Below are 27,592 nucleotides of genomic sequence, written 5' to 3'. Positions count from 1 at the left end.
ACGCGGGGAGCGGCTTCGCGACCTGTCCCCGGCGGCGCCTGGCCTGCAGCTGCAGGAGACCGGAGCTCGGCCCCGGCTGCCAGACCCTGGATCTCTCTGCAGGACTCAGAGAGCGGCGGGCTCCCCCCTGAAGCTTCGTGTGAAGAGGCTGCGGAAGCCTGACGGTTTTTGCTTTTAATTAAAAAGTTTTCCTAAGTGTGGGTTTTCAGAAATTTTTGCAGACTTTGAAGTACCCTCTACCTCTTCGCATCCTTTTTCTTGCTCCTGGAATCTTTCCTTCTCAGCTGTAAACATTTTTTACTGCTGGAGCAGACCAGGGATGATCGCTTTGTAATTGAAAGTGTGACTGTTCAGGCCACGTCGAGACGGTAGTCAAGATGGACAAAAAGTCTTTTGAAACGGTTTTGGATGAAATTAGAAAGGTAATTTCGCTTAATTCCTTAAACCAGGCTATGAGCTTGGAATTCTCATAGTTAATTCTCGTTGAGGCACTGCGTGCAGATTGTGCAAAATACGGGTTTTGGTATTGCCAAATTGATTGGAATTAACCCGCAGTTGTGAGAGTCTGTGTCTTGGTACTTTTCATTGCGCAAATAGAAATTAAGTTGTATTAAGGTTGAACTTGACGGTGCAGTATTGTGGAAGTCCTACTCAAAGAGCTCTCGTCCCCAAGCTGGCTCTACAGATCTTTAAAAGCTCTCTACTTGTGGAAAAGCGGTTTAATATTTCTGAACTGATCACCTCATCTTTCAGTAACCAGAGACTGAACACTGAAGGTAATACGTATGAGATGTCTTTTAGTGGTAGTTATTATAGGCAGGTTTTTCAAACCTAAAGATAGGCAGGGTATGTATTACTTGGACAGACAAAATTAATGTTCAAATGGCATTGGGTTTAAAGTCCTATTTTTAGAAGTGGGCTTCCATAACCTGAATTTCAGAAGTTTTTGCTTCGTATTGAGGCCATCGTGTGTAACCTACCTTCCAGAATGAACCAGACAGCAAAAAAATTTGGAATGTAGCCTTGAGCCCGACAAATACCTACACTACCTAAACTCTGGTTCACCTCCTTAGAACTGGAAGGACTTTCTGTGCCATTCTCATGCTAATACGGGTGCTTTGCTTAGAACGTCTGGGTGATTGATTATCTTCCTTTTCCAGACCCTTAAGACCCCTTGACTGACTGGGAAGGATCTGTTATTTTATGCTCTGGTGATTGATTTATTTCAGCTTATGAAATTGTTAATAAAATTGCCTGGGCATGCCGTTTTTCTACATTCTCTATAAAGCAAAGTGTTGTTTTTCTTCCTCCTTCATAAAACTTTTTTTCAAAATCGTATGCTAGGTAAAGTTTACATATTAGATGATAATTGAATGCTCTTTTTGAATAAAATTTCTGCTTTTGCAAATCCAGCTTGTGCAATTAAGATTTGCAATAAAATGTCCGCTTGCCAAGTATATGTTTAAAATTTGTAACAATTTGTTCATGAGCTGATACCTAACGACTGTCTGAGAAAATAATTTGTGTTCAAATAAACCAGTAGATTTCTGCCTTTGGAAATTAGCAGATGCATTTTGTATATATTCTCTCTTCTATGTTGTGAAAGGATCATATAGTGATACTAGTGAGGGAAGTAGGATATTTTCCAGAGTTGAAAATCATACATGAGATAGCAACTTACGTTCTTATTTAAGTCCTTATTTCTGGCCTGCAGTCAAAATGTGTCTTTTGCTGTCTATGCCAAATAATTAGGTACATCAACATTGTCTTAGTCTGTTAAGATTGGATAAAAATGTAGGCATATTTAAATGAGAATTTTTTTTTTTATTGCTCTCAGACTTTGTAAATGTAGGTTGGTTTAAACCAGGTTATCAAAAAAGTAAATAAATAAGTAATTGATTAATTGAAAATAAATAAAATAAAAAATAAACCAGGTTATCACTTCCTGAGATTACATCTCAACAGTTGTTTCTAGAGTACATAATCCAGAATGCCATTCTCTCCCCTTCACCTCCCTTTTCAGTGAAAATTAAACTGCTGGGCAACCGAGATGTTTCAGTTAACTGGTTGTGGTATTTTCTCCCAGCAAATTAATATACATGCCAAGTACAAATACTGTTGTGTAGTAAAAGCAAAGAGATTAGTAGATTTTTAATGATTAGTAGTTACCAAATAATGATTGTTTCCACCTCTGAGCTCACCAAGCAGTTGCAAGGAGAGCATACATGATTTTAGCTGGCTCTAGGTAGTGCTGGGTCAAGGCCACCATACTTCTCTCTGAATTTCCCATTGATGGGAGGCATGTGAGGAAAGGAACTACTACTATTTACCTACTACTACTGTGTGTTAGATCTTCTATTGACAATTTTAATCTCCACAGTAACTCCAAGGAGGGTAGTGAATGGTGTTCCCCCTTTATGGGGAAAGAGGTGCCTTTCAGAGGTCATTCTACCAGTTAGTAGCAGGCACACAGATTGAATTGAGGTCCCTCTTTGACTCCTTGGGCTCTTACATTCCAGTGGAAATACTGAGAACCTGGACCAGACCTCAGACCCATCTTTCATGTTTTTCTATTACTTAGGACATAATAGCTGCCCAGTAATTGATGGATGAGTAATGCCTTACGTAATTAGCCTTAAAAATAACAACTCTAACTTCATGTGTGTGATTAAATTTTTTAGAAAATGACAGTTTGGTTGAATTTGGGATATTCCGAAACTCTAGTTACATTTACAGGAATTCTTTTGTGATTTCTCTTGACATCAGATCTTGTCTATTACAGTTCTGTACCTTTTCCTTGTCTGAGAGAGTAGGGAGGCCCAGGTGGTTTTCCTGCTGTCTCAGTGTATCCCTTACAGCATGGAACCTGTAAAGGTAGAATGACATGTCACCATAGTGACCTTAGCTGCCTCTGTGTTCTGGGCCTGAAGGTCTGCCATGTTTGAGATGCTTAGGTAGTTTTGATAATATGTATATAACTGTTTTGCTTCTATATATTAATGCTGTTTTTCTGTGTTTTTTTTAGGCTGTTCTAACAGAGTACAAATTAAAAGCAATTGAATATGTGCATGGATATTTCTCTAGTGAACAGGTATTTCTATTTGTTTAAGCAAAAAAAAAATTTTTTTTTAAACTGATATTCTAGTTAATGTCTATTTACCTACCGGTCAAATTCAGAATTGCTTTTACTTATTAGTTCCTGTATTTATTCGGGGATGTTAGAAACTTTCAATATTGATAGAAAACTTTACAAAATTTATAGTTTGAGTATTTTATAAACGTAGCTACTTTCACTGCAATATCATATGTGAACATGATTTCAGAAATGCAGTGTCCAAGAAAAGCATTTCAAAGTATTTATCTTTCTGGGCACAATATCATAAATTTATAGATTTTTAATGGTAAACATACCTAAATTTGAATAGAATTTATAAGTCAGTAATTACAAAATTCACTATGCATTAAGAAGAAAGCTCAAACAAATGGTGAATTATGGTTCTTATATGAAGCCATTAAGTAAAGATTTTAGGAATAAGAAAAAATACAGTGTTTAATAAGTAGTTTCTGTCACTGCCAGAAGAGTAATGTTTTAAGCATGGTAGTTTAGTGAAAACTCACCCAGCTTCAGGGGGAGTTTGCTAATTAAAAAAAAATATGTATGCATACACAGAACAGATTTCTGAAGAGTCCTTAGAAAATACTTGAGAAATAAGGCAGAGAGAGAAATGTGCATCTGTAGATGTAGTTCTGCCAAAGGGTGACAATGTGGAGAGGGTAGACAGTGGATGAATCTATACAGTGGAGTTAGTAAATGCTCCAACCTTTCATCTGTTTCTCAAGAATTTTAAAACTTGAACTTGAATAACTTTAAACCTATAGGAGTTCTGACTGCTAAATACTTAAAAGCTACTTTACGATTTGCATGTCTTGCTACCTATTTAATGAGTGTCTTTCAGCTGCCCCATTATTTTTCAAACTCACCTTAGGCTTAATTTAAATGTTTTGAAAAGATCTACAATTTTTTATAGATAATAACTTTCCTTTCCCTCTTTTGAGTGTGTGTGTGTGTGTGTGTGACATTTTGTAGAAAACTTCCCTCGGTGGTTATTCTACTTTGCTAAAGTCATTGAAAACTTTAAAAAACTAAAAGCTACTTTCTAAGTATGGCCTGCTAAGCCTACTTATTATATGGAAGGTTTTTCTTCCTATATCAGACATATGATAGTTGTTAACTTTTTTTGGTTGGTAAAGTGGCAGGTAGCATTTATTATAAGTAAAACCATTATTCTCATGAAAGTGAGAAAAGTACACATAATACCCATTGGTAACTTATGCATCACTTTACAAGGAGTAAAAAGTATTTTTACTTCATGTACCACTCCAGTCTCTAGCATTAATTTTGCTTTGTAGAATAATTGAAACCTTAACACATTTTCAGGTAGTTACAGTAAAATAATTCATTAACCCAGATTTTATTATCCTCTCTTCTGAGTCTTTTTTTTTTTTTTTTTTTTTGCTTTTGGAGTTCCCTTGGAGGCAGTGAACAGGGTGGTGGTGACTAGGCAGGGACTTCACGCTGTGACCTTGATGCCCTCCTCACCTCCTACTAGTGATCTCACAGTATCACCCTCATTCATTTGAAGTTTGCTGGTAGTAGTGGGAGAGCCTTGCTAACTGTGCTCTCAAAATGACCTACTGTTTAGAAGCTCCCGGAGTAATTCATGGTGATTTCATTTTTAGGGAGGAGATACGTGGTATAAATACGAGTACTGTGCCCTTCAGATTCGAGGAGAAAAGCAGGAGATAGTGGATCTACACTAAAGCACACCACTGAACACCCTTTTTTGATGGATTAAAAGTGTCACTCTGCTAAATTTTTAAAGTTTCCTTTTGTAATAAAGCTATATATTTCTAAAATGACATTTCATCTCCATCTAATGGTTTTTCAGTCTTCCTTTTCTTTAGGTACTTTGTTTTTCCTGTACTTTATACTTTCCATTTATTTCTATAGCAGTGCTGCCCCAGAGACTCTGTGATGATGGAATTGTTCTGTTTCTGCACTATCCATTGTGGTGGCTACCTACTTCATAAAGCTATTGAGTATTTAAACTGTGGTTGTGCCAGTAAAGAACTGAATAGTATTTTAAAGTTCTGAAACGAATCTTGTAGAAATGTTTGCAAACACATTTCATTAGACCTAAAGTAATTCTTTGTTTTCAGGTGGTTGATTTACTGAGATACTTCTCCTGGGCTGAGCCTCAGTTAAAGGCAATGAAAGCATTACAGCATGTAAGTAACTTATTTTTTCTTCAGAATGTAGAATTTAAGTATTTTGAATTCTCCCCTAGTTTTCTGTAATTGATCTCAAGTTGTAATTTGTTTGCATTAGAAAAACTGATCCTAAATTTTATTATAGTTTGATTAATCAAATAATTAAAAAATTAAAAGTTAAGATTAAAAGTAAAACTAAAAAATTAAAAGTTCCTAAACTGAATTTAAATTTTATGTACTGTACTATTAAATTGTGCACCATAGGGTCCAAAATTGGCAAATTGGAAAAGAAAATATTTATAGGTAAGCAAAGGATAGAATTTGAATTCTTAAGTGTTTTTATATACTTTCTTCTATTTTTTTATATACCTTTATCCTCTTGTATTTAGTTTTAGAACAATAGCCAGGTGACTTTATATTTACATTCTTTAGTTGAACACCATCCAAATGAGCTTTTAGTGATGATGGAAATGTTTTATATCTCTGCTATCCAATATGGTAACCACTAGCTACACGTAGCGTTTGAGCACTTAAAAGTGTCTAGTCTGCCTGTGGAACTGTATTTTTAATTTTATTTAATTTTAATTTAAACAAGCACATGTGCTTAGTGGCTACTACATATAGACAGCACAGCTCCAGAGCCTAAATTAATAGAAGCATTTAAGTCAAACAGTATATGGCTATATAGGAAGGTCTTCCTTGGGTTATCAGGCATGGATAGTTTTAAGAGAATCTGAAGATCCTTAGCCCCCTAAACTAATTTGCTGAAGAAAGAAAGCACTAAGTGGATCTTAGTGCTTCTCCTGTTTAGCAGTTACTTTTTTTCAACTTTACAAAAGAAAGGTTATCATAACCATCCACTCATCATCTGAGGGTGAAAATCTTTTCCCAGAGACCAAAAAGAGACCATGTAATCTGAGCAGAAGAGCAAAGCAAAGGGCTTGTGTAAGAAATACTGATGGGGACTGCTCCTTATTTTGTCAAGACAATAAACTCATGACAAAGCTCTGAGGCCTGCTTGTTTGTCCACCTACTTTAGAATTAAAATTCAGAAGTGAGAAGGCTAGCACGGGCACAACTTACAGGTCAGCTTTTGCTGACAAACTAAGCCTGATTTGGTTGTTTTCACATTGAAGACTAACGTCAATAAGGTTATACTGTTGACGTTTTTGTTGATGAGATGAGTAATTCCAGAGTTTTTACAAATATATATTAAACTGAATATAAATCAAGTTTTTGTAAATGTTTAAACTTGTGGTATAGTTTTTAGGTGTCAATTTAAAAACTTGTAAAGGGGTATATAGTTTTACCACTTCTTTTGATGCTATCTGAATAAAATTGAGAATTGCTCTATATTTTAAGAATCTAAAAAAAAAGCGAAAAAAATCTATTGGGTATTGCTCTATATTTTAAGAATTTATTGGGCATTAATTCTAAATGATCTTGCACTGACTTCACTTTTGAATTTCCTCCCCTGTTGTTAACATGAGTCTATAAATTGATGGAATCTTAAGAAACAGAAATATCTTAGTCAAATTTTGTAACATTGTACATAATCTAGGAGTATCACAGTGCATGTTAATATATGACTCTTAAGAAAGTTCTGCAGTAAAAAATCCTGTTTAACTCATCTTTTCCCTAGCTGAGGTGACTGTAGTACCCTTTTTAAGTAGCACTCTTCAGCACTATGGACCTCACTTTAGGAAACCCTGGCTCTCTGAGGAATGTAATTTTTTTCTAACTTCTCAAGCAGTATATCTTTCATATTTATAAATTCCACCTTTTTTATAACATTTCTGAGGAAAGTAGTATATGTAAATGTTTTCTTCTATAAATACACTGAGAGATGTGGATAAAAAAAAAACATAGGGAAACTTAAATCTTCAACTGAAATAGTTAAATTGAAAAAGTTTAAGTTTCATTCACGTGGTTATTAGGGCTTACGTTCGAATAAGGAGTTTCACTTCAATTATTTCAATATTAAGAACATTTAACTGTGCTTCCCCCCAAAAAAGGCAATCTCTGGCATGAAAATTTCTCATGTTGAAAATAAAATTTTTTTTTTATATTAATAGAAAATGGTAGCTGTTCACCCAGCAGAAGTGGTCAATATACTCAATTGTTTCACCTTCAGTAAAGATAAGCTAGTTGCTCTTGAACTGTTAGCTTCGTAAGTATTTCTTTCTTTTTTTTTTACTTTATTGGAGAAAATTTGGAAGACTTTTTAAATCTCTTAAATCATTAGGGTGAATGTCTCAGAATTATATTAGTAAATGGAACTCTAGTAAAATCTATGAAAGCATAAACTAAATTTTTATATCTAAATACCTTGGGATGCCTGGGTGGCTCAGTCGGTTGGGCATCCAGCTCTTGGATTTCGGCTCAGGTCATGATCTCCGAGTCATGAGATCAAGCCCCACCTGGGGCTCCACTGTGGTTTTAGAGCCTGCTTAAAGATTTTCTCTCTCCATCCTCCCTCTGCCCATGGGTGAACTGCCTCCTCAATTCACCTGTGCTCTTTCTAAGGGAATAATAAATAAATAAGTAAATATCAAGGGTACTTTGCACATGGTTATAACTTAGAAATAATGGGTCATACTGATAAGAAATAATTACTTATTTGGTTTGTCTGCATTTCAGTGGCTTCCATTGCCTTCCTAGTCTGAATAGTTTTGTTTTGTTTGTTTTTTTAAGATTTTATTTATTTATTCATGAGAGACAGAGAGAGGAGCAGAGATTCAGGCAGAGGGAGAAGCAGGCTCCATGCAGGAAGCCTTTATGTGGGACTCAATCCCAGGACCCCAGGATCATGCCCTGAGCCAACGGCAGACACTCAACACTGAGCCAGCCAGGTGCCCGCCTACTCTGAATAGTTTGATAGTCTCATTGAAAAAGCCATAGGTTTTACAGTTAGTTTCTGCCACAGTTTGATTAACATTTTTGGAGGGCTTAATATGTACTTACTCTTTCTGTACCTTATTTTCCTCCATCGTAAAGATAAGGATCTCACCTATTTATTAGCATATGTGAACTTTAAATACTAGAAGATCTGTGAAAGCACTTCCCACAGCATTTAATAAGTTATCATAATCTCAGCTCAAAAAGGTAAAAGAGCCTGCTCTTCCTAATGATGGAAGAGTCTGTAGATTGCTGTTTAGAGTACATGTATTTTTAAGTCCTTTGTATGTTTATAGATGTCCACAAAAATACAAAATGAAAGCATAAGGTAGAACTTCATTTTTAGATCAATCGTTATTTTTATGCATTTGGCACATGGATTGTTTTTTTTTTTTTTTCTATTGCCATAGATCTCTTACCACTCCTTGAGAGGGTGTATTTTCAAGAATCTCAAAATAGTGATTTTTATTTATAGAATTATTTTGTTTGTTTTAGGTAACCAGATGAATCTTAGTTCAGTTACATTGATCTTTTTAATATAAATATGATTTATATTCACCAACTAAAGCTAATTCACTTTTCTCCCTTTGTCATTGGGGAAAGGCTTACTAAGGTATAGGTATGGTTGCTTGGTAAACGTTGTTGGCCTTTGTATGTATGTCCAGGTTCTTAAATGAAAAGCTAAATTACATTTCCTTGGTAGAAACATTGTTGATGCACAGAATTCTCGTCCCATTGAAGATTTATTCAGAATAAATATGTCTGAGAAGAAACGGTGCAAGAGAGTACTTGAACAGGTAATTTTCTCAGGATTTCTGAATGTTGAAGAAAAAAAGTGCCAGCCTTGATTCCTGTGTTAACTGTGATGAATAACCTAATGGTTCATGTGCATCCCATGAAGATGGGATCCCTGCGGTCCATGAAGGATGGGAGCTGGGCAAAGGGGGTTCTGGGGAATAAGGAAGTGGCTTGAGAGTGAGAAAGTATGATGCCAGTTGGCTCCTCAGCTTCAACCTCAGCAGGTATTTATTCTTGGTCCCTTGGTCCCTGTGTATTTAGGAACATGATGTTTTAAATTCATTTTGTCATCAGTCTTGCATTAATCAGATTTATAAGAGATGGATAATAAAGCAAAATTCCAGTTTATTAATTTAAAATCTCTAAGAATGGGAGGAGTACTTACCTAAACCTACTTGAATTGTCATTTTAAGTTAGTTATTTCTTAGTATTATGATAGCTGAAATTGGAATTAATGATTAGAAACTTGCTTGAGGAAGATGTGTACTGCTCTCCTGGGGTCTTGTAGCCCAAGCGCATTTAATCCTTGCATCCTCTGCTAAGCTCAGGGGCGGCAGAGAACTTGTCCTTCCTCATAAATTATTGTAGGAGAAGCAAAATCTGAGCCCACTTTTCTTTCCTTTAAAAAATTCTCCTTTGGTTTTCTTGTCTAAATTCTTTAAGGCACCATGCTGCTGTTTTCTTTTTTATAAAACATTATGATCATGTCACTTGTCCTCCTCAGGAATAATGTGGGCCTGAGTATTCTGTGGAACAGGCTCTGTGGTCAATGTAACTTGGAACAACTTTTTTGGATGATAGACTTAAAGAGCCTTAAAATGTTCATAAATAAATAGAAATATGCTAATTTGTATGTAAGGGTATTTACTCTGGTACTATTTATAATAACCCAAAATTGAGAAAATTTTTAGGGTTGGGTGTTCAGTACAGAGGCTGGGTTATATAGCTGATTTATGTGTTGTGAATGAATATGTAAAACCAGTATATCTCTACCACAAAATATGTGACATCATATGTACTTGTAAAATAAAGCTATATATAGCTTCATATTCTTATAGCATAATATAGTTCTGTTGAAATGTATGTTACCTAGTGGAGTCTTTTTCATTCATTTAATATTTATTGAGTATGAACTCAGCATTTGTTAGTATACCATTATGGGAGCTCAGGATGCAATAATAAATAAGCTAGAACATCCCTCAAGGTGTCTCATAATTATTAACACTATGTTGAATACAGTATACCTAAATTACTCTTGCTTTTTCAACAGTACAGCTCTTTGGATACCCTGTGTCTCATGTTATCCAGGTTTTCCCCATTAAGTTATAAACTTCTTCAGAGCAGAGTCCATGTCTCTCACCTGTTGCTTTCCTGGCCTTGCCTATAACAGAGGCTTGGTGTTTGTACAGTTGGACCCTATTATTTCTTGGTCAATGGAGAAATGTGAGATGCTAAATACCAAATTAACTTGTTTGCACACAATTTGCAAAATCTGTAGAGATTTCTTTGTATAAGATTCTAGTAGTTGTGGCTAATAGAAAATTTATTAAAATGTTATCACTTTAATAATTCCATTTAAATAAAGAGGTTTTACTTAACAAATTTTGGGCATGTTCTCTACTGTAAGTGCTGATGAATGTATGAACAGATTAACGTGATGCTATTCTTAATTCATATTTTTTAACAGAGCTTCGTAATATCTGGAATATGAGTTTATTTGATTGATTTTTTACCACCCTCTTCTTTTTTATGTTACAGGCTTTCAAGGGGGGCTGCAAGGCTCCTCATGCTATGATATCTTCTTGTGGAACAATCCCAGGAAATCCATATCCCAAAGGAAAACCTAGTCGCATAAATGGAATTTTCCCTGTAAGCATATGTTTGTGGCTAACTATGAAATTTAGCATAGTTACGATATTTAAAGAAAATGCCAATTGATGATACTTCTACCAAGGAAAGGAATTCTATTATGTCAGCAGCTTATTAATTCACGGATTCATCATTGATCAAAAAAGTTCATGTATAAACTACATTAAAGTATTTGTGTAAAATGTACAGAAGAACAGGACAAACAGAAAAGAGGATGATTTTGTTTTGTTTTTCAAATATCTTAGAAGCACTGCTTTCTACTTAGTTAAGGAGCATTTCTCAAATTCTCAGTGTTTCTCAGTTTCACGGATGAGTATGCTTGAGAAATTGTGTGCAGTGTTTCCTTCTTGGGCATCATATTGCATGATAAAGGCTCTGAGAAGTCCTGTAGGAAAGAAACCTACCTGTTTATATACACTCCAGTGTTCCCCAAGCGTCTTTGTAAAATAGTCTTTTCTAAGAGTAGAATATTTTTATTGCAGTTTAACAAATAACCGTAAAGCTGAGTGGATTAAAACAATAAACATTATCTTATATGGTTTTTATGAATCCAAAATCTGGGAGTGGCATAGGTTGGTTTTGGTTCATGGTTTCTCATGAGACTACAGTCATTTGAGGGCTTGAGTAGAGCTTGAGACTATGTTCCCAGGGGTACTCAGGCACATGCCAGGCAAGTTAGTGTTGGTAGTTGGCGGTGGTCTCTGTTCCTCACCATAAGGAGTAAGGACCTGCCTATAGTGCTGCTTGAATACCACATGACATGGCAGCTGACTTCTACCAGAGCAAATTATCCAGGAGAAGGCATGTGGAGCTGTGTGGTATCTTGTGACTTAGTCTTAGAAGTCAAATGCCATCATCTCTGGAATACCCTATTTATTATGTAGGTCAGCCCTGTTCATTCTGGAAGGGGACTTCACAAGGGAATGTAAGAGGTGAGGATGTCTGGGGGCCATCTTGAAAGTTGTACTAGTGTGTACTATTGAGGCACACACTCTTAGGGGGACACATTGTGATAGTCTGTCAGCCTATTATGATCTGTGAAAAATGGTGGTCTTGAATGAGGTCTCATTTATTCTTACATAAACTCTACACTTAATGCTTATAAGAATAATTTTTGTCATCTATTTTTGACTATAATACAGGTCCTCTTTTTGACTCTTTGACCATTATACATTATACATACTGGAACATTGGAAGTCTGTTCCTGGTAGCTCCTGTTGAGCAGGGGGAAAAATTGAAACATCGTTATCCTGCTCTTCTGTCATCCCATGTGTGCTGTGTACTTGTTTCTGAGTGCCTCTCATCTTGGGAGGGTTCTCTGGCTGAGGAAGCTTGAGGACCTTAGCAGGGGCTTACAGCCAAGACAGGACTGGGTCTGGAATCCAGGTGCTTAAACTCCTACCAAGTCAAGTCCTTTTCTTCAGTGTAATACAGTGAGGGTTTTGTTTAAGTCTTGATTATCTTTCTTTTATTTATTTAAATAGGGAACCCCCTTGAAAAAAGATGGTGAAGAATGTACTAATGAAGGCAAAGGAATCGCTGCACGGATTCTTGGACCATCCAAGCCGGTATGTTTAGAGAATAAATGATGAAACAGGTCTTAACTCTTACATGTGGTTTTCTGTCTGTTCACAGCAGTAAGTTCTGTTTCTGTGTTGTGAAATTCAGAGTATACTAGGAATTAGGAAAATGAGTAGTCTAGGGAACTATAGTATAATTAGTTAACGATATTAAAGGCCCTCTTGAAGGTTTGTGTTTTGTTTTAAAGAGAGACCAAATTGTCTTGTTTTGTTTTTCCCTATCCCTATTCAGCTGTTCCCTTGGAGGGTATGGAGCATGGAGAGTTCACTTTAAGGTTGTGGTTTAGCCAAGTTAGTATTAATACTAGTTAATCAGGAGTGGAGCCAGGAAGTTGGTATTATTTTTAAGGGGTGATTATAATGATTGATTAGGATATAAACTGAATCCAAAGATAGCCCTGTAGGTTGAAGGATTATTCAAATTGAAACAGAGGCCTTTACACAGCCATCCTGCAGTCCCTGCTTCTTTACCGGGCAGAAATTACAGTGACAGTTGTTCATAGCAGAACAGTCACAGGTCATAGTCCTTGCACAAGACTAGTGCATCTTACAAGGCTGCCGTCTATGAGAGCTAGAAAGAATCTAGGTCCTTCACTGCCAGTGGATCCCCTTTGCCTCAGGGTAGGAGTGCAGGCTCCCTGGAGTGGGATCTCTCTCTCACACTCACTCACTGTAGTTAGAAGTACAGCATTTGGCTTGGCTTTAGATACCTCTAATTCTCTACAGACTGATTCTTGGGATGCTTTTGTTACTTATATAGTTCTATCAAGTACAAAATAAAAGATTTGTGGATTTCAAAGGCAAAAAGACTTAAAATACTGAATTCGTAATCCCAGTCTACATTCCATTCAAGTTGTCAGAGTATCGAATGGTAAAAAATATAGGACTTTGTTCTTCCAAGGAGAAAAGAGGGTAAGAATGGTAGGATGAATCTTTGATGAGTTTCGGAGGATTTTGGCAAGTTCTTGAGTAGCCAAGGTTCCAAAACCTAGTGGATTTCTTGTGTTACAGAGGAGGAGATAAAAATTTTTAGATAAAACTTCAGCTGAGTCAGAGAGGAGTTTGCTGTTTAGGATAAGGTCTGACCCTTCAATGGAGATGATTTAATACTGAGATAAAAAATACCTCTGCTGCAGTCTTTGGCGGGATCGCCTTTGGAATTTATAGGAACCACATTTTTTAAAGCAAAGAAATTTCCCTTGTTAGTGCTATGTATGTTCAGTAGCACTTGATACACTGGATCATTTTTAGCCTCTTAGGACTAAATATTTCAAAAGATAAGTTGTATTTTGTTTTGCAAGGAAAGTGCTGACTTAGTTTTCTTCTAACTACTCTACTTCCCCCTCATCTAGCCTCCTTCAACGTACAATCCCCATAAGCCTGTTCCTTATCCAATACCTCCGTGCCGGCCACACGCAACTATTGCACCAAGTAAGCAGTTCATTCATTTTTTAAATTTTTTTTTCTTGCTCTTTATTTACTAAGTTGAAAGGAAATGTTCGTGTGTTTGTGTGCGTGTGTGTGTATACACACACACGCACACACACACACATTGGGAAAATTAGAGCACTTACGAAATATGCTCTGCTGAGTTTAATTCTGCCCACAGTAGCCTACACAGTGTCTTGGTCTATAGCAGTGCAGCACACAGAGTTTAGTTTAGGGTATTAGCCTTTTAATAAATTCATATAGATTCTTTTTCATAGTTATTATGGGTTTTCACTTTGGTAAATCATCATGAATCCCTTTTCGGTAGTTGGTGTTCGAAGGTATCCTCAAGACGTCTTAACTTAAAAAGGTCACCTGTATGTGCTTGACAGAAAAGGCAGATCATTTAAGTATGGCAGGATCTCCCTGCCATGCCAGTCACTGAGCTTATGTTTGGAATGAGCATGCAGTGGGAAATCAATCTGCAGCTGTCTCATTTGATCTTGACTTTGTCCTTACACTAGACCTAAAACTCCATGTAAAATGCAATGTTATATTAGCAGTTTTAAAAATCAGATAGCTGTGTTAACATGGTTTGAACTCTTGGCCACAGAATGATACTAAATTCTTTTTTCCTATAATTGTATTTTAGGTGCTTATAACAATGCGGGTCTGGTACCATTAGCCAACGTCATAGCTCCAGGTGTACCCCCTCCACCTCCATATACTCCTAATCCAGTAGGAACAGGTAAAATCATATTATTATAGGATGCTAAAAGTAATAACTAATTCACACACAAATGTATACTTGGAGGGGGCAGTTGTTGGATGTGGTGTGTCCTAACAGGAGAATGAGCTCACAAGCCTGATGATGGATCTGAGTATGATATATAGGTTCTAGACCGGCCTTGGCCTACCTCTATGAACATGAGCAGGTTGTAGACAGAGGAACCATTTCTCACAAGCAAGAAACTTTGACAGGCTATGGAAAATTACAGTTGACTTGATGAGTCAATTGCCATTAGGGCATGTTACTCCTCCTATGGGGTGGAAAGGCTTATAAGAAGGTGCTCAGAGGGGCCCAAGTTTTCCCCCTGCACTTTTCAGTTCAGCATTTTTCCTTTGGGTCTATCGGGAACATAGGATTTAGCTTACATTTCTTTTGTGAGTCTTTTATAAAAACTTAATTTTTATTTCAGTTAAGTACCATTTATTTGACTCTTCTGAGCTTTATACCTTGCTTAGGAAACTCTTCCCCATCCCAGCAGTATGAAAATGTCATCTCTATCCTATAGTTACTTGGATAGGGATTCTTTTCTTAGTATGTAGCTTTTAATCCACTCACCATTTATTTCTAGATATATATAGAGTGGGGAAAGAACTTAATTTTTTTCTGCCCTTCCCAGAGGCTCAGAGTCACATGATAGCATTTATTAACAAATCCTTTTTTACTAGCCAGAATGGTTGTGTTGTTTGCAGCTGGGTACTCTGATGAGAGTTGTTACTTTTCCCCCAAATTATCGTTTTATTTCTTAACCCGTGTTTATGATATTGTTAGCCCTTGGAGTTTTACATTTTTGCATAGACAAAGAGAAGCTATGAACGAAAAGCTGGAACTGTTCTGTCTTGTCTCAGTTCTTAACCTTTTACCCTAGGGAGTCCAGGTGACCCAGGTTTTATAAGACCCTTACTGCATCTGGAATTTATTTTCATATAGAGGTGAAATAGAGATTCATCTGAATTTTTTTCCAAATGGTAGCCTGTCTTGCCAGGACCATTTATTAACTAATCTATTTTCCCCAGTGATTTGAAAAGCCACATTTGTCTTACGTTTTCATATACACACATGGGCTCTTTATTCTGTTCCTATCTGGTTATTTTATGTTATGATGGTACATTGATTTGATTAGCAGATTTTTTTAAAAAAAGATTTTATTTATTTATTCATGAGAGACACCGAGAGAGAGAGGCAGAGACATAGGCAGGGAGAAGCAGGTTCCCTGCGTGGAGCCTGATGTGGGACTCGATCCCGGAACTCTGGGATCACGCCCTGAGCCAAAGGCAGACGCTCAACCACTGAGCTACCCAGGTGTCCACCGATTAGCAGATTTATAGTGTGTTTTGATATCTGGTAGAGCTAACTTTCTCTTACTATAATTTGTTTTTCTTGCTATCTTTGGAAATTTTCTTTCTCCATCTGAACTGTAAGATTGTTCTATGTAATCAAAAACAATTGAATTGGGACCCCTGGGTGGCTCAGTGGTTGAGCCTTTGCCTCAGGGTGTGATCCTGGAGTCCCGGGATTGAGTCCCACAGCGGGCTCCCTGGAGGGAGCCTGCTTCTCCTTCTGCATGTGTCTCTACCTCTCTCTCTGTGTCTTTCAGGAATAAATAAATAAAATCCTTAAAAAAAAAAAAACAATTGAGCTTATATGTATAGGTGTGTATATATGTGTAATTATATATTTTATAATCACATATTAATTATGTTATATAATTATAATTATATGTAGTTATAGATACTAATTTGGGGAGATGTGACATTTTATGATATTAAGTCTTACTATTCATTCGTCTGTCTTTATATGATGTCAGGTGGTAGTGTTTTTCCAGGGCTTATTTTATGTCTTTCAAGAAGATTTTATGGTTTTCTTTATGTAGGCTCTTTGCCTTAGGTTTGTCTCTAGGGATTTTAGAAGTATTTTCCGTCAAAATTATACATGGAATATTTCATTTCTAGGTGCTTATTACTAGTTATTTATTCTACTTTTTTTCCTTGAAAGTCTCTTGAGTTTTCTAGATACAAAAAAAAAGTCAGCTGAGTTACACTTTAAGATATTTCTTTTTTGCCTGGCTTTATTGGATATTAATATAACCTTTTTGTTTTCATTTTATATGAGTATTTTGCTCTTAGGTTTACTTTCAATTTTTATTTTAGGATTTATTTGGTAGGTTAGTTGGTTTATAAATTAGATATAGCTGGATTCTGAGTTTAAAACCAGGGAGAGAGAGACTTAATAGGAATTTTTAGTCATCATAAAAATTGCATATTTGTTCTTAGTCCTTCCATTTTATTTTTGTACTCATTATTATTCTCTTATCCCAGTTTTTCATTTTCCTTACCTTTGTTTACTTGTATTAGTCAAATTGCTGTTTTATTTTTTTTTTAATTTTATTTATTAAAAAAAAATTAAAAAATAAAAAATAAAAAGATTTTATTTATTTATTCATGAGAGACATAGGCAGAGGGAGAAGCAGGCTCCCCACAGGGAGCCCATTGTGGGACTCGATCCCAGGACCCTGGGATCACACCCTGAGCTAAAGGCAGATGTTCAACCACTGAGCCACCCAGGAGCCCCAAATTGCTGTTTTATTTTTAACAACTTTTCTCTCCTTGTCCCACCCCAATTTAGAAGCATTGTCTTTACTATTGCTAAGGGTTGCCTTCATATTCTTTTTTCTAAATGGTTGTTGATAGACAAAAACTAAAAAAAAGCTACTTCATACTCCACTGACATCCATTCTCTTCTTTTTCTTCAATTTGTGTGTTTTGTTGGAATACTATACATAATTCTTCTGTGCCTCTGAACTTGTGGCTTCTTACTGTTTCCTCTGTTTTTTTGATGTCCTGTCCTGAGATGCTCATTCTGCCTTTCTTTTAGTAGAAAATTTCTCTAAGTAATTTTTTTTTTAAAGGGCACTTATACAAAATTATAGATGAGAAACCCAATTCCAGTTAATTATCTTTTCTTTATTAGAACTTTGGTCTCTTTCTATAAGCTTACTAAGAAAATATTCCTTACCTTTGGAGTTCAGAAATCTCTTTAATCCTAGAGTTCGGCTATTTCACCAGGATGTCAGGTGTGGATGTTAGCATCAGTCTTTCACAGAATCTGTAAGCACTTTGGATATGAAAATTTAAGCCTTTAAAACTTAAGAAATTTTTTTTTTTATTATTACTGTGTTAGTTATTGCTTTTTATCTGGTCTTTTTTCTTACTTCTGGTACTTCATTTTGTATTGTTTGCCTTCTGAATCTCTTATCTATTCATTTATTATTTGTACTTTTGCCATTTTAAATGTGATTTTGTTGTTCTTGTTTCTTATTTCTAGCTAAGTAATTTAGCTCTCATAGTGTTCTCTCTAATCTTCACCATTCTTTGCATTTTAATTTGGAGTCAGGTTTTTCTATCTAAGTCTTCATCTTCTCTGTTTTATTTTTTTGCATATTATGTGTTTATTTGCTTTTAATTTGCTTTACAGGTTTTTAAACTTCTTTTGCTTTCATTGAATCGTTGATAGACATCATATGTTCTGGTTATTTATTTGCACCAAGTTCTTTAGATACACTATGATCTTTTTTTTGCTCACCATGTCAGGGCTTATAGGTTCTTCACCTTAGACCTGTCCCATTGTTGGTTTCTTGGGCAGTCATTGTCAAACCATTAGAGATAATGTTTTCCTATTGTATCTTTGACTAATGGTCTAGTTAGAGAGGTCCCTTCCATGGAGGGTACGGAGGTATGTGCTTTTGCTGTCAGTGTCACAGGCTTTAAGTCAGCCTCCACTGGGTTGATTTTCAGCAGCTCCGAGTGTAGGGCTTTTTCCAGAAAAGAGTGCAACAGGAAGGCAGGGCCCCTTTCTTTCTGTTTGCTTGGGTCATCACATGGCCTGTGAGATTGGGCCCTCAGGTGGTGGTGGATTCTGTGCTTAACGTCTGCCTCCCACCTTCAAGTCTCCCCGCTATTGAACTCCGTGAACTGACTGTCAGTTTAGTCAGTAACAGTGCTCCTTCTCTGCGTTCCACCTGTAGGCTACGCTTTGTCCTAGGCAGCATACTCAGGCCATCCTTTCCAGAAAGTGTTCCTAAATATATCTGTAAAATAACAATGCTTATTTAAAATCTGATAAGTGGGGCGCCTGGGTGGCTTAGTTGGTTGAGCATCTGATTCTTGGTTTTGGCTCAGGTCATTATCTATTGGCTCGTGGGATCGAGGCCCACATTGGGCTAGCATCTGCTTCCTCCTTCTCCTTCTCCCTCTCTGCCTCCTCCCTCACATGCTCTTTCTCTAAAATAAATAAATTTAAAAATCTTAAAAAAAATAAAGCTCAGTAAGTTAAGGAGAGGAGGGAGAGTGGGGGGATCAGTTACTCATAATGCTGTCAGTCTTCATATAGTTCCTTCTATTATGTTTATTTCTTTTCTCTTTTCGTAAGCATATATTGTTTTTTCTACTTTAGCATGCATACATACCCTAAGGTTTTCTTTTCTTGATGCCAATCTCTGATTATTATGTTGGTGATTAATTTGAATAAAACTTGAAATCAAACTTCAATTTATTTATTTTCATACAGAAAATGAAGACCTTTCCAATCAGTCAAAACCTATGCAGAATCAAAGTAAGTATCAAATTTGCTCCAGATATAGTTGAAGTCTGTCCTGGTTGTCTGCTCTGTTATTCACTGAGAACAATTTGAATTGAACATATTTAGAATCTATGCTTTGAGGAAAGTTCCTATTTAAGGAGTTTAATCAGTACTTGCTAAAAGGGCTGGATAGTGGTACATTATATACACAAAACATGAAATGCACGGAACTGGATTTAAAATTAACAATATGCCTTTGTGTCTTATGTGAAAAACTTGCAAAAAAAAATAAAAAAAAAATAAAAAATAAAAAAAAAGAAAAACTTGCAATATTTGAGTGCTATATGGCATTGTATCCACGTTGACTTTACATTTATATTAGAAGCCTCATTTTTGTTTTGATATAAACAAACAAGATGATACAATCCTTTTTCCTAAATGCTATTTCAAATACTAGTTTTAGATTTAATTATTTTCACAAGTATTAGGGGGTAGCATAGCTTAATATAAAAAAAAAACAAAGGGTGCCAAAGCAGAAAGTGGAATTGAAAAAGAAGGATGATGTGCGTCTGGGTAACTCAGTTTGCTAAATGTCCAACTTGTGATTTCTGCCCAGGACTTGATCTCAGGGTCATGAGTTCAAGCCCTGCATTGGGCTCCATGCCAGACATGGAGCCAACTTAAAAAGAAAAAAAAAAGAAAAAGTAAGATGAAAGGTTGCATACAAAATGCCTGCAGATGGCAGCAGTACTGCAACATTTTTTCTTCTAGTTGAGGATCTTTTTGGTCTGGAAGGAGATGCATGCTTTCTGATAGGAAATAAAACCTGAGCTCAGTTCTTGTATAGCAAAGTAGCACATGAATCTAATCATTATAGTGCATAGTTAGGAGTCTCAGTAGGAATTCTGTTCCCTGAGCAGGGTGCCTTAACAGGACTTTTCTGCTGGTGGTTCCTAAAGGAGGTAGTATAATGGGATGGAAAAAAACACTGAGACGTTAGGACATCATTTTCTTATCCTGGTTCTGGCACCGCCTAGCTTTGTGACCATATCATTTAACTTCTATGAAAAAGAGGTTGAGGGCAGCCCAGGTGGCTCAGCGGTTTAGTGCCGCCTTTAGCCCAGGGTGTGATCCTGGAGACCCGGGATCACAGGCTCCCTGCATGGAGCCTACTTCTCCCTCTGCCTTTGTCTCTGCCTCCGTGTGTGTGTGTGTGTGTGTGTGTGTGTGTGTGTCTCATGAATAAATAAATAAAATCTTTAAAGAAAAGAAAAGGGTTGAGGAAGCTTGAGCCTTTATGCTCAGCTTCATTAATTTGTTTTTGAAGGGAGCAACAGGGTCAGTGTCAAAAAAAAAAAAAACACCATTAGGCATAGCTAGCATACTTTGTGTTCCTATGCTGTGTTATTTATGTTAGCATGATTAAGATTTTATTTTCCTTTTGAACCATATCAAGAAATAAAAAGATAAACTAGTATAGTGGTTAAGGATATGAGTCCATCAGACCAGGATTCAAATTTTGGTCCTACTGCTTAATAACTGCATGACCTTTTTAAAAATTATTGTGATAAGATCTCAATGAGATCTAATCTCTTAAATTTTTAAGTATACAATAAAGAATTGGTAACTATAGGCACAATGTCATACAGCAGATCTTTGGAACTTATTTACCTTGCATAACTAAAACGTTATTCCCCTTCACCACCACTGAAGAGCTGCATGATCTTCTAACGAGTTGCTTTAACTACACGCAGCCACCCATTGCCAGTCTGTAAAACAGGTTGTTAGTACCTATCTCAGAGGATTACGTGGGAACAAATGAAATGATAGGCATAAAGTACTTAGCACAGCATCTGACAGATAATGTTTTATGGTTAACAACCAAATTGCATGGCAAGAAAGTAATATTTAGGGATCCCTGGGTGGTGCAGCAGTTTGGCGCCTGCCTTTGGCCCAGGGCACGATCCTGGAGACCCGGGATCGAATCCCACATCGGGCTCCCGGTGCATGGAGCCTGCTCCTCCCTCTGCCTATGTCTCTGCCTCTCTCTCTCTCTCTCTCTCTCTCTCTCTCTCTGTGTGTGTGTGACTATCATAAATCAATAAAAAAATTAAAAAAAAAAGTAATATTTATCATGGGATGTTTTGGTTTTTTTTTTCCGATTTATTGTTGTTTTGTTGCATTTTAACTACAGGTACTATGTATGGTTAACAATGCATGACTTTTGCTTTTTATATAGAAAGATCTCCAGCGGAGGCTGCTATAAAGAAAGCTGTGGGACAGTTTGGTCTTACTTGTGATCTGTCATTCACTGCATGGTCCTTAGCATATAGTTACATAGGATAGTGAATTCTCAAATATTTCCCAAACAATACTGACCTAAATAAATTTTTAATACATTATTTACAAACACAAGACTAGGTTTATGTTCCTTGTACTTCTATTCTAGTTCTTATAAAACAAAGATACAAATCTATTTTGATATATTTTCTAAATTTAAAATATCTCATTATTTTCTTGAAACTAAATTACTGCTAAAGACATGAATATTACCAGACTTCATGCCTTTTGAGTTTGAAGTTCACGTATTTCTGTATTACTGTTTGTCAATTCTGCCATCTTTCTTTTCTAAACTACCATTAAATTTGTTCAGCCCGGTATAGCATCTTCTGGCCATCTCTTAGTACAAATAGATTATGTATGTGCTATTTTCTTCCACTCTTTTCCTATGGTTCCTTCCCCACCATGATTAACGTAATACATTGCTTGACCATGTCAGCTTCCTTATGCAAAAGTCTTTATAATGCTTACGTTTAGAACCCTAAGTCTTGGCCCATGAAAATAACTTTCAGTTGATTAGCACTGCAAAAGGAATATTCTCTGTTTATAACTACAACACGTTTTGATATGAGTATGGCAGCAGATCATAGTTGTCATTATAACTTTAGCTCCCTAAGTCATGCTTTCCATTTGACACTTAACAAGATCATCAAAGCCCTAACATTGTCACTAACCTGATCAAGGGAAGAAACACAAATCATCTCCCCAAATACTTAAGTAATTACTTATTGTTTATCAGAGTAAAAATAATGTGGCAAACTCTAGTGGAATTCTTAAGAATAAGTCCTTGGAAGGGTTTTAACTATAGATGAGATCATGGTGATATATCCAAGGCACCAGACATTGAATACACAGGTGCCGTGCACAGGGCTAGGTGCTAAGACTTTAAAGAGGAATTAGTCATGGGTTTTACCCTTAAGGGAGCTACTAGGACAAGGCATATAGCATTTGAGATTATATAGAGGAGTCAGTATGAGAAAATGCTTGGGTGAGAAAGCTATATGGATTATAAACTGGAATATCAAGTTCAACTCACAGAGTGCTATAGTACTGGAGAAATAGGTATGAATCCTGGGAGGCCTGCAGTGACCTAAAAGGAGAGTGATACCCTGAAAGCTCTTAAGAGGGGTAAACAACTTGTTTTATTATTATAGAGAAGTGGTTTGAAAGAATGAAAGCTAAAGTCAGTACACCAACACTAATCACAATTAAAATTTTTAATTTTTAAAAATTGGGAAAATATGAAAGGAAAGTTAACTTGCTAACTTCCCAAGGCTTCCTCAGTGTGCATTGGAGGGCTCTTTTGAGCAGAGTCTAGAAGACAGCTGGCTCTACCTGAGACTCTGTAGTGAAAATCAGGGTCATGGAACCTACCAGTATACAATGCAGTAGCCTATTAAACCTGTCCCTGATTTTATTCATGTTTGTTAAATGTTACAAAAATGTTTACTCATTTCTTTTGAGTTAAAATTTGATATTTCAGCATGGTGATAATCTTGCCTCTTTTTCCCCTCCCCTCCATAGCATTTTCTACCCCATCAAGTCAACTCTTTTCTCCTCATGGTTCCAATCCTTCAACACCTGCTGCGACTCCTGTCCCTACTGCATCTCCAGTCAAGGCAGGAAACCATCCATCAGCATCAGTAACTGCTACTGCTTCCGGCCTGAACATGGCGAATACTGTCCTTCCGGTGTTCCCAGGGCAGGTCTCCTCGGCCATTCATACACCTCAGCCATCTACGCCAAATCCAACGGTTATCAGAACCCCTTCCTTGCCGGCAGCACCTGTCACTTCTGCCCACAGTACAACGTCAGCACCAGTCCCGTCGGTTTTTTCTGGCCTGGTTCCGCTGCCAGGTCCTTCCGCTCCTGTGCCAGCCCCTCAGGCTGCATCCACACCTCGGGCCACTCCTGCTTCCAATGAAACATTTGCTTCCACTTCTGCCCCTTTCATTGGCCTCCCCTTTCCTGCCACTTCAACTGCTGCTTCTGCCAATAGTGCAAATTCTGCATCGCTGTCGTCAGTGTTCGCAGGTCTGCCCTTGCCCTTAACACCGACATCCCAAGGTGTGTCCAACCCGGCTCCCCCTGTAATTGCCAGTGGCTCTGCGCCCAGCGTGGCTTGTCCCCTTGGTGTAAATAACCCGCTTCTGTCTGCTTTAAAAGGCTTTCTGACATCAAATGATACCAACTTAATCAACTCATCCGCTCTGTCCTCTACTGTTACAGGCGGGCTGGCTTCACTGTCTTCTGTTACTAATCAGAATTCTGACTCGCCTGCTTCAGGCCCTAGCAAATGCTATGCCCCCTCGGCCACTCCCGCCCCACAGAGATCTTCCACCCCTGGACTGGCCATGTTCCCCAGCCTGCCATCTACTGTGGCTAACTCAGCTTCCACTCCGTCTACTTTGCCCACACCTTCTCCCCTGGTGACTCCTTCGTCAGCTTCCACTTCGGTGCCAGTCAGCTGTGGCTCCTCAGCTCCCCTCTTGCAGGGCTCTCACCCAAGTAACTCAGAGCTGCTTAGTGCACCTACCCCTGCTGTCACAACCATCCCTGTCATGATCAAGACCGAGCCCACGAGCCCCACCCCCTCAGCCTTCAAAGGGCCATCTCATTCCGTCAATCCCTCTCATGGCACTTTAGGGCTGCCAGGGACGTTGGGCCGTGCCTACACGTCCACATCAGTGCCCATCAGTTTATCTACTTGCCTTAATCCTGCATTATCAGGTCTCTCCAATTTGACTCCTTCCCTGAATGTCTCCAACCCCCTCTCCTCCATCTCCCTGCCACCACATGCTTCCTCAGCTCCCATCACTCCGGTGTTCACTGCGCTTCCTCCTTTTACTTCTTTGACCAGTAATTTCCCTCTAACTGGTAACCCACCTCTTAACCCATCAGTGTCTCTTCCAGGGTCATTAATAGCCACCTCGTCTGCAGCTGTCACGTCAGCACCTGTCCCTCCTCCAAGTTCCACCGCGGCTGTTCTCTCAGGGCTCTCTGCCTCCGCCCCAGTGTCGGCAGCGGCGCCTTTCCCCCTCAATCTGTCCACCGCTGTCCCCTCCCTCTTCTCCGTCACGCAGGGACCTCTGCCATCTTCAAACCCCTCCTACCCTGGCTTTTCCGTTGCTAACACCCCCAGTGTCGCCCCCGCCCTGCCTTCGTTCCCCGGCCTGCAGGCACCGTCCACGGTGGCGGCGGTCACCCCACTGCCTGTCGCAGCCACGACCCCATCACCGGCTCCCGTCCTCCCAGGATTTGCTTCAGCGTTTAGCTCCAATTTCAACTCTGCTCTCGTTGCACAAGCCGGGTATGTGGATAGTTCGGAGATAGGATATGATCGTTCTTGACCCACCTTGTAGGTAGTTTATAGTCTTACTTTTAAGTTATTCACATGAGTCTAATCTGATTGTTGGATGACACTAAATTATTTTTTTCTGGGCTGAAACTTCAGTACTCAAAAAACACAGAGCTCTTCAGCCATGTTAAAATTGTTTTAGTATTTGGTAATTTATCTTTGTTATAAAACAAAGTATTCTGTGTAAAACAGACTTATTAAATTCAGAGTATCATACTTTATAATAGAAAGCAAATTTTATGTTAGTAAAGTGGCTGACTTTTATGTCCTTCCAGCAGAGAAGTTTAAAGTTTGTTTACATGTCAGGGTAGTTTTTGACAAATATAGAAGCAGTAAGTTTTGTCTTATCTGCATTTTGACCTGTTCTGTCGTTTTAGCTTATCATCTGGCCTTCAAGCTGCAGGCAGTTCTGTTTTTCCAGGCCTTCTGTCCCTCCCAGGTATTCCAGGGTTCTCCCAGAACCCTTCACAGTCCTCCTTACAAGAATTACAGCATAATGCAGCTGCACAGTCGGCATTGTTACAGCAGGTAAGCAGGCAAGTGGGGCAGAAATTAAATGGTAACATATGTGCATAGCTTCTGTTGTGATAACCTTGGAGTACCGAGAATGATATCCCAACAGAGGCAAAGGTGGCTCTTAGCAGAATGTCTGGGAATTTTGTGACTAATCTCCCCAAATCTGCAAATTATTGTGTTCTTTCAGAAGGATAACAAGGGTGGTGGAATATATTTGTCTATATAAATGGTTTTTTCTGCTTATAGAACTTTCAAATCTTAGTTTGGAGATTTTACAAATGGAATCTTTATACATGACAGTTATACTTGAGCTTTATTTTTTTTACAATTTAAGCTAAAATAACAGACCACTAACTCATGTTTTCTCTAGAAAACCTATTGACCTTTTTGAAATAATATTAACTTTTTTTTTTAAGATTTTATTTATTTATTCATGAGAGACACAGAGAGAGAGAGAGAGAGGCAGAGACACAGGCAGAGGGAGAAGCAGGCTCCCTGCAAGGAGCCTGATGCGGGACTTGATCCTGGGACCCTGGGATCACTGAGTTGAAGGCAGACGCTCAACCACTGAGCCATCCAGGTGCCCCAAGAATATTAGCTATTTTAATGACATTTTTCTTGAGCTCTACCATCTGAAGAATTTCAAGTGTTTCTTGAAAATTTCAGGAGACTGAGCAGGCTTATCTTGCCCCAACATTTTCCTTTCTTTCCTTTCCTATTCAAAATATCTGTAGTGTGGCATAGGCAGAAGGAAGTACCAACTTGATTGGATTTGGCACTCTGCTAACCTGCACATTCTTCTTTCTACCAGGTCCACTCAGCTTCAGCTCTGGAAAGCTATTCAGCTCAGCCAGATGGGTTTCCTAGTTACCCTTCCACACCAGGAACACCGTTTTCTTTGCAACCAGGCTTGTCCCAAAGTGGGTGGCAGTAAATAGATTTTAATTTGTATTCTCCTTTGGAGCGACATCAGAGATGCCTGAGGACTGCAGTGAACAATCTTGACTAATATGAAGTTGGCTAAAAGTCAGAAAATGAGAATTAGAATAATCCTGGGGGAATTGGGATAAGAGTTTAAAACACATGGCGATTGCATTTTTTTAATGGTTTTAAGTATGAACAGTCCCCTCTGTAAATATGCTGACAATGAATTGTACAGAGAATAGTATTAAAAAGGTGTTTGGGGACTTTTCACCTCCCACCTATGAAATTTTGAGTCGTATATGTGATCTGTGGAGGAAGAATACTAAAGACGAGATTGAACTCTTTATAGCCGAATACAGCCTTAAATCTGCTTGCATAGCATCCACTGACAGAAGTAATAGTTGTGCCTCAGGCTTCCGGGTTGCATTTGGCCCTGGGGGCATGACTGCCCTTGGAATGCACAAGTGGTTCTTGTTAGCATCCTTGGAACTCAGTGCTCTGTATGTATCCACAGAAGGGAATTTGGGATCTACAGTTGTTTCTAATTTTTGACATTTATGCTCATACAAATACTGCTGAATTTAACTTAATATATTTCAGGTAAGTGAAAATGGTGCTTAATATAGTCTTTAGAATGACTTTCAGGTGTTTTCGACTAAAAATATATTCAGAACTACTTTCTTACGGAAATGCAAGTAAGGCTTGTGGTAATTTGCCTTCAAAACTTATTTATTAATCTTCAGCAGTATCCAAATGAGTGAGAAACATTTGACTGACCCTTGGGCCACTTCTATTACTCACTTGTACTCTGGAAGCTCTTGGTGAATGTTTACAATCATGGGATGTAGTATTCCTATTTGTACTTAAAGTCCAATGCTTACCTGAAAGGATGATGTGACAACAAATAGAGAAGACTGGCTACGTTAGTAAACATGCAGTGTGTACTCTATTTAAAGATCTGTGGTAGTATATAACATGATTGAATGTCATTAATTAAGAACTGCCACATTCGGGAGGATGGGGAGTAGGGAGAATGATTTTCAATCCTGTGATTAAAAGTGTAAACTATAGAATCTACTGTAGTACATTTCAGCATCTAGAAGTTTTACTTTTATAAAGATGGTGTCTGGAAGATGTTGCTAATGTATTTTCCTTCAACACGGGGAACAAACTTTTTAAGTATATTAATAAATATTCCTGTATGGTTAGTTTTTAACAATTTTTTAAAATAAACTTTATGACAAA

General features: G+C 37.7%; 1 protein-coding gene across 2 annotated transcripts; it reads left to right on the top strand.

The window, feature by feature from the left end:
• The first annotated feature begins 185 nt into the window (after positions 1-185).
• PROSER1 (proline and serine rich 1) lies at positions 186-27,592 on the top strand. Of its 2 annotated transcripts, XM_055317394.1 has the most exons (13): positions 186-422; positions 3,026-3,091; positions 5,221-5,289; positions 7,347-7,441; positions 8,873-8,966; positions 10,726-10,836; positions 12,321-12,404; positions 13,769-13,847; positions 14,497-14,592; positions 19,198-19,242; positions 23,074-24,859; positions 25,285-25,435; positions 26,235-27,592. In XM_055317394.1, the coding sequence occupies exons 1-13, from the start codon at positions 378-380 to the stop codon at positions 26,355-26,357; spliced, it is 2,844 nt and encodes a 947-aa protein (XP_055173369.1). In that variant the 5' UTR covers positions 186-377; the 3' UTR covers positions 26,358-27,592. The 2 variants fall into 2 exon arrangements, with proteins under 2 accessions (XP_055173369.1, XP_055173370.1); XM_055317395.1 differs by lacking the exons at positions 186-422; positions 3,026-3,091; positions 5,221-5,289 and having other exon boundaries at positions 7,368-7,441; positions 8,835-8,966.

Source organism: Nyctereutes procyonoides, unplaced genomic scaffold (assembly GCF_905146905.1).
Source record: "Nyctereutes procyonoides isolate TBG_1078 unplaced genomic scaffold, NYPRO_anot_genome, whole genome shotgun sequence".
NCBI lineage: Eukaryota > Metazoa > Chordata > Mammalia > Carnivora > Canidae > Nyctereutes > Nyctereutes procyonoides.
The sequence above is the reverse complement of the archived record's forward strand: the minus strand, read 5'-3'. Positions and strand labels throughout refer to the sequence as shown.

What these genes read in the sequence shown, in the direction of transcription:
- PROSER1 (XM_055317394.1), top strand. Translation starts at nt 378, where the DNA reads ATGGACAAAAAGTCTTTTGAAACGGTTTTGGATGAAATTAGAAAG. An exon ending in GCATAAATGGAATTTTCCCT is followed by an intron (nt 10,837 to 12,320) that starts GTAAGCATATGT and finishes TTATTTAAATAG; the next exon opens with GGAACCCCCTTGAAAAAAGA. An exon ending in GCTCTCGTTGCACAAGCCGG is followed by an intron (nt 24,860 to 25,284) that starts GTATGTGGATAG and finishes CTGTCGTTTTAG; the next exon opens with CTTATCATCTGGCCTTCAAG.